This window comes from Bison bison, unplaced genomic scaffold, assembly GCF_000754665.1.
Source record: "Bison bison bison isolate TAMUID 2011002044 unplaced genomic scaffold, Bison_UMD1.0 scf7180017864162, whole genome shotgun sequence".
In the NCBI taxonomy this organism is placed as follows: domain Eukaryota; kingdom Metazoa; phylum Chordata; class Mammalia; order Artiodactyla; family Bovidae; genus Bison; species Bison bison.
In genome coordinates, this window is record NW_011494734.1 from 1,544,018 (window position 1) to 1,550,624 (window position 6,607).

Consider the following 6,607-nt stretch of genomic DNA (forward strand, 5'->3'; position numbering starts at 1 on the left):
GGGCGGAGACGGAGAGGGGCGGGCGCGGGAGGCGAGGGCGGACACGGGCAGGGAAGGGGCGGTGCCTCCCCGAGCAGTACCTGGCCCAGCCGGCTGATCCGCTGGCGCACCAAGGAGATGTTCGACGCCATGCTGCGTGCGCCGCGCCCCCTTCCCTCAAGTCCAGCCTCCGCGCTCGGATTCCTGCCGCGCATGCGCGCGCTCAGTCCCACGCCAGCGTAGCTGGGACAGCTGCCTCGCGCAGCGAAAACCATCCAGCGGAAACCTACGGCTTTGGCCCAGCAGCTTTATTACACTGGCTTCCCGTCACTATTCCCAATGTTTTAGCTAGGTTTATAACATTGACACAAATGAAGGCGCGATTCAAGGCTGGTGTTAAGAGACCTTTTATTAAAATGATGGAAAGTTACTGCAGAACAACGGACTTTGAGCGACCACGCTGTAACAGGGTCTCTCTCAGGAACGTGATTGATCATTCTTACGGAAATTGTTTATTTTCAAACTTACCATTGGAGTCAGGGTTGAACGATTTACAAAAAACGTTATACCTAACAGAAAAAGACTTGGTCCGATAGGCTCTTCTACCCACCTACCCACCTCTCCTACCCTGTCAGTCAAGTTTTCTACGTGGGGCGCTCTTGGAGTCTCTGCTGCTGCTGCGGCTAAGTCGCTTCAGTCGTGTCCGACTCTGTGCGACTCCATAGACGGCAGTCCACCAGGCTCCCCCGTCCCTGGGATTCTCCAGGCAAGAACACTGGAGTGGGTTGCCATTGCCTTCTCCAATGCATGAAAGTGAAAAGTGAAAGGGAAGTCGCTCAGTCGGGTCCGACCCTCAGCGACCCCATGGACTGCAGCCTACCAGGCTCCTCCGTCCATGGGATTTTCCAGGCGAGAGTACTGGAGTGGGGTACCATTGCCTTCTCCGCTTGGAGTCTCTACAGAAGGCTTATTGCTACTCCCCATTTGAGAGTCGCCTAGGTAACACCTACCTTCTGGCATCCAGTTATCGGAGCCCCGAAGAAATGATCTTTTTGGCTTCCCTTAGTATCTTGGAGGTTCTTGGAGATGAAATGCTGGCCTTTTGGAGTGTATGGTAAGGGGACTTACATCATGTACCCCTAATACGGAAGAAAGGAATCTAGCACAATGGAATCTCAATGTACCAGCTTCCAAGTATTTACCTATGTATACTGATTTTCTAAGCACTTATCTATGAGTCAGCAGGTTCCTCGCCATTGAAGTTACTCAAGTGTTACTGACCTTCTTTCTAAGAAGCTAACCCTTTCTCATTTGAGACCTATTTACCTCCTTGTTTGTTTCCCAGAGAATGCAGAGAGCATATTTCAATTTCCCGGTCCACAGAGACAATCTTATTCTTTTGATTGTGACTTCCATTCTTCAATCCCTGCACAGTGCCTTGTATCAGTGGATACCTAGTGAATGAGTGCAGATTCCTCTTACCAAACAAGAAGGCTTCAGAGATGCTCCTTAGGGCAGAATCAGTGGAAGGTGACCATACATTAGTACCCAGTACTCCTGAGACCACTGTAAGGAATACCTCAGGTCCTCCTGCTCCCCACCCCCTTTTAAAAAATTTTCTGGCACCCAGTTATGGGATTCCCATGGTAGTGATCTCCATACTGGCTTCCTTGCTACTCTTCTCGTTGTATTCTCTTTAGTTTGTTTTCTAAACGTTTACTTCCACTCTGTTGAGGTTTTGGGGCTTGCCCTGGAGTTGGGTTGTGGCTAGTAGTGCTATCTGGCTTGGGCTTCATATTCATAAAGATTCAGATTAGACGCTCATGTTATTTCCAAATCAGATACACACTGACAAGTCAGAATGATGCTCACTTTGCAGCTTTATTTGTTCATGTAAATAAAAAATATACTGTAATGTAGTAAGCCAGTTTGGGCTTTTCTGTATTCCCCTCCCCAATTTTTTGAAGGTTTCAGCAACTGGAATTGACATGGCCCTTTCTCAGCCTCTGAGAAGTTTAACTTTCTATTTCCTCTCTTCTGCCTTTTTTTTTTTTTGCTTTCTCTTCTGCTTCTGGTTCACGCCCACTAATGGAAGGCATGGTTGTTTCTCTTCAGGAAGCCATTGCTGCTAAGAGAATGTGCCTTGAGTATTAAGTTCTCTCTTGCTTGGCCATGTGCCACTAACTTTTAAAAGAGAGATCACAGAAGAATAGTATCTGGTCACTTATCAGAACTCATTTATATACTCTGACTGGGCAAAACCAAGGGGGAGTGAGCTACTGCTGTTACCCTCGGTGATGCGTAGTCCAGCACGGCTTCTGCCAGTCACCTGAGTTCACAGGAGCTCCTGCTTCCCTAAGAAGGAGCTGGGAGTGGCTGGCAGAGCAAGTACAATCTGATTAGGCAACCAGAGAGTTGTGAATTTTTTGAATGCTCAAGAAACAAGAGTGTTTAAACAGCATCTCACTGAAGGCACAACTGTTCAAAATCTGAGAAGAATGTTCAGATAACTGTTTAACATTGACTATAACATTGGTCATATTCTGATTTGTTCTTGGAATCTGAGGAAAGACCCAGAAGTTCTGGGCACAACACACTCTACTCTCTACCAGGTTCATTAAGAAAAATAACACTTGTAAAGCAAAACTTCCCCGTCTGAGGTACTATTGTTGAGATTTACCTATGGTAGTATATGACATTGGGATTTAAGGATGTACAAGAGGTCAGGAGGAAGCTGTGTTTAGGGAAATCTTATCATTGGCTAACTGTAACATTGGCAGTTAGAGTCAATGGCAGTACAGAGTCCTGATCATTTTATTGGTAAGATGAGACTTATAACTCATTCTCAACCAATATTTGTCCTTTTTTTTAAAAAAAGTTTTTATCTGATAGTGTTGAATTACCCATGTGTTTGAAGTCTGAGTTTGGGGTTTAGACGCAGCTCTTTTCTCCTCACTCATGAATTCTACAGTCATTTTAGAAAAATACAGAAATCACTCTAAATTTGTCTAAATTGTACAATAGACTGACTCAATGGACCCAGTAAATTAATCTCAAAATAATTAAACTGAGGTCTTTTTAAATTTTAACTTAATTTTAGATTTACAGAAAGATTGCAAAATACGAAATACAATAACCCTAACCCTAAAATACTGAAAATCATGTGGGGCTGTTGGGGGCCAGAGTGAGGTACTCCGCCCATGGCAAAGGTCATGAGGAAGGAGGCTCGGCACACGCAAAGGCAGGATCAAGCCTCAGGAGTCCCCCTGGAAATCCTTGAGCATCTACCCCCATAACCAGAGCCTGCCTACTTTACTACTTTGTGCTCTCACCTACATCTCTGACTTTACGGGGGGCTGTCCCCCACCACCTCTTTCGGAGAAGGAGTTAACTTAGAGCTCCAGTTAATAATTCCTGGGCGTGATAGGAGTGTTTCAACCTACAAACTCCTCTGAAGCTTCTCTAGCCTGCCTGACGGGCTTGTCCGGCCACATGTGATTGCTCACAGCCTCCCAACCGTGAGAGGCATGAGATGCTTTAAACCTTCTAAAAACAGGTTCTTTAGAGAAGTTAGAAAACTATTAGTATAAGTATAATGGGCTGATTAGAAATTGTATTGGTGAGGGGTTTTTCATTTGTTGAGCCAATGTTTACTGCTAAGTCTTCACATCCCCTGCCCTTACACACATTAATGAATATATAGAAGAAATAAGTATTAACCTTTGATATTAATCATGTTAGACCTTAGGCTAAGTAAATTCTTTCCTAAAACCCACTACACCCTCACCCTATAGGAATGTAACTTTATTTGGGTGGCGTCTGTTTTAAGAATAATCACCCTTGGCGAAAAAAGTGTTCTGGTTGACTGACCACTGTCACAAGGAGAGGGTCATAAATTGTCAGCAGGGCCCCCTGGCCAGAAGATGATGTAACACCCCTAAGACCTCTGTATACATTTGTATGAAGCACCTGACTTTAATAAAAGTCAGGACTGCTGTCCCCGCGTGACTTTTGCATAACATCTCAGTGTATAAAAGTAGACCATGGAAAATAAAGAATTGGGGTCAGTTCCTCGAAAGACTGGTCTCCCCATGTCTCTCTCTCTTTCACTCTGGTTGAGTCTCCATCTGGAGCGCGGAACCCGCCATGCTTACTAATTATGCCTGGGCTTCTAAGATCCGACCGGGGAGGCCTCAGTGTCTCCTCTCCTTCGGGAGAACGGAAGGACGCCTGCAGCCTACGTAAGTGGTGCAAGCTTCTTGTCTTGAAGTTTTATTGGTCTCCTGCGTAAACCAAGCTACTCAGCCTCTTTTCTCCACTGAATTTTCCTACTGAGCTATCCTCATTCTATTACTCTTTATATCTTTGATGAATATTCAAATAGTCGCCTAAGCCATCTCCCCTTCGAATACCCTGGATCAGCCGGGGCTGGACTCCGGCATGGGGCAAAAGTGAAAGTCGCTCAGTCGTGTCTGACTCTTTGTGACCCTTTGGAATTCTTCAGGTCAGAATACTGGAGTTGTTCCCTTCTCCAGGCTATCTTCCCAAACCAGGAATCAAACCCAGGTCTTCCTCATTGCAGGCTGATTCTTTACCAGTTGAGCCACAGGGAAGCCCAAGAATATTGGAGTGGGTAGCCTATCCCTTCTCCAGGGGATCTTCTCAACCCAGGAATTGAATCAGGGTCTCCCGCATTGCAGGTGATTTCCTTACCAGCTGAGCTATCAGGGAAGCCTTAAAGGTCATGCTAATCCTCTCTGTATGAGTCCAATTTTAATCTATTTGTGGCTGACGTAAGCACAGTTCTCACGCCCATTTTTAGTTTAGCTCACATTTAAGCAATAAACAGGAAACATTCTACCTTGTGGAGGCTAATTTCATAATGATCACAAGTACTATAATTAGGTTCCTGAAGAAAAAAGGCTTATTGTATTCTAACTTTTATAATAACACAACCTGGAGTTTATGTAGTGTTCTGCATTTTTCAGAAACTTGTTTGTTGTCATTTCTTCCATGTGACCCTGGAATTAAGGGAAGATACAGGAATTAGGATACTCATTTTGCTGAGAGCGAAACTCAGAGGAAAGAAAGCCTATCAGGAAAGGCTTTATGGAGGAAGTGATATAGCACTGAAGCCTGAGAGGTATGAAGCGAGTTCCAAAGGTGGATGAGAGGGTTCTCTTCAGAGGTGCAGCAGAAGGTAGGGCATGGTGGCAGAGGAGAAAGGAGTTCTCTTGGGGCACCAAATACCTCAGATTTATGTCTGGTATTTTGAGTAGGAGGAGCAGTATGGAGGAAGGGATTTATATGCCTGGCTAGGAGTTTGGACTTTATTCTCTGGCAGTGAGTTGTTTTCAGGCAAAGGAGAGACACATGGTCAGATTTCCATTTAGGAAAAACACTATTGGAGTAGTATAGAAGATGAAAGATCCTTAGCGGGTAGGTTCAAGCTGATCTTTTCTAAACCTGTCGGTCATGAGATCTCAGGTCCCAGATGTGGTGACAATAAGCAGGAATAGATAGCAGGTTGGCACCAGCAGCACAATATTGCCAACAACAAAAGCATAACGTCTAGATGCATAAACCACTGGCTCCTGCCCTAGCTTTGTCAGATCCACAGATTTTCCTGGAGCATTACCATTTGATTTCCTTTGACTTATTTCTGTTTAATGGGAATATTTGTAAGGTACCAACTTTACGTATGTTGATTAACATTGAAGTAGTTCTGACAAATCAGGACTTGGGAATGAAGACAAACGTGAAGATGTCATAAGCTGGTTCCAGGATCATATCCAGGGATGGAGGGGAATAGGTAGCCTAGGCTATGGAACATGGTGGATATGGAAATTTTAGAGTCCAATTCTGAGCCATTTTTTATCATAATTAGTTATTTTTAAAACTTCCTTGTTTTATTGTCTCCCTGGAAAGCAGATTGCCCCCTAAGTTTTACATAGAGATTTAAAGTTTAGTATTGTATTCAGTTCAGTCGCTCAGTCGTGTCCGACTCTTTGTGACCCCATGAATCGCAGCACGCCAGGCCTCCCTGTCCATCACCAACTCCCGGAGTTCACCCAGACTCACGTCCATTGAGTCAGTGATGCCATCCAGCCATCTCATCCTCTGTCGTCCCCTTCTCCTCCTGCCCCCAATCCCTCCCAGCATCAGAGTCTTTTCCAATGAGTCAACTCTTCGCATGAGGTGGCTAAAGAACTGGAGTTTCAGCTTTAGCATCATTCCTTCCAAAGAAATCCCAGGGCTGATCTCCTTCAGAATGGACTGGTTGGATCTCCTTGCAGTCCAAGGGACTCTCAAGAGTCTTCTCCAACACCACAGTTCAAAAGCATCAATTCTTCGGCGCTCAGCTTTCTTCACAGTCCAACTCTCGAATCCATACATGATCACTGGAAAAACCATAGCCTTGACTAGATGGACCTTTGTTGGCAGAGTAATGTCTCTGCTTTTTAATATGCTATCTAGGTTGGTCATAACTTTTCTTCCAAGGAGTAAGCGTCTTTTAATTTCAGGGTTGCAATCACCATCTGCAGTGATTCTGGAGCCCAAAAAAATAAACTCTGACACTGTTTCCATTGTTTCCCCATCTACTTCCCATGAAGTGATGGGACCAGAT

At 44.8% G+C, this 6,607-nt stretch overlaps 1 protein-coding gene across 1 annotated transcript in view; it reads right to left on the reverse strand.

Annotated features, from left to right (window-relative positions):
- The window catches only part of SYPL1 (synaptophysin-like 1), a 28,234-nt gene extending 27,980 nt beyond the window's left edge, over positions 1 to 254 (reverse strand). Inside the window, exon 1 of the mRNA XM_010841498.1 lies at positions 81 to 254. Within this exon, the coding sequence (XP_010839800.1) occupies positions 81 to 254 (174 nt within the window). The remainder of the gene's footprint in view (positions 1 to 80) is intronic.
- Positions 255 to 6,607: the final 6,353 nt, after the last annotated feature.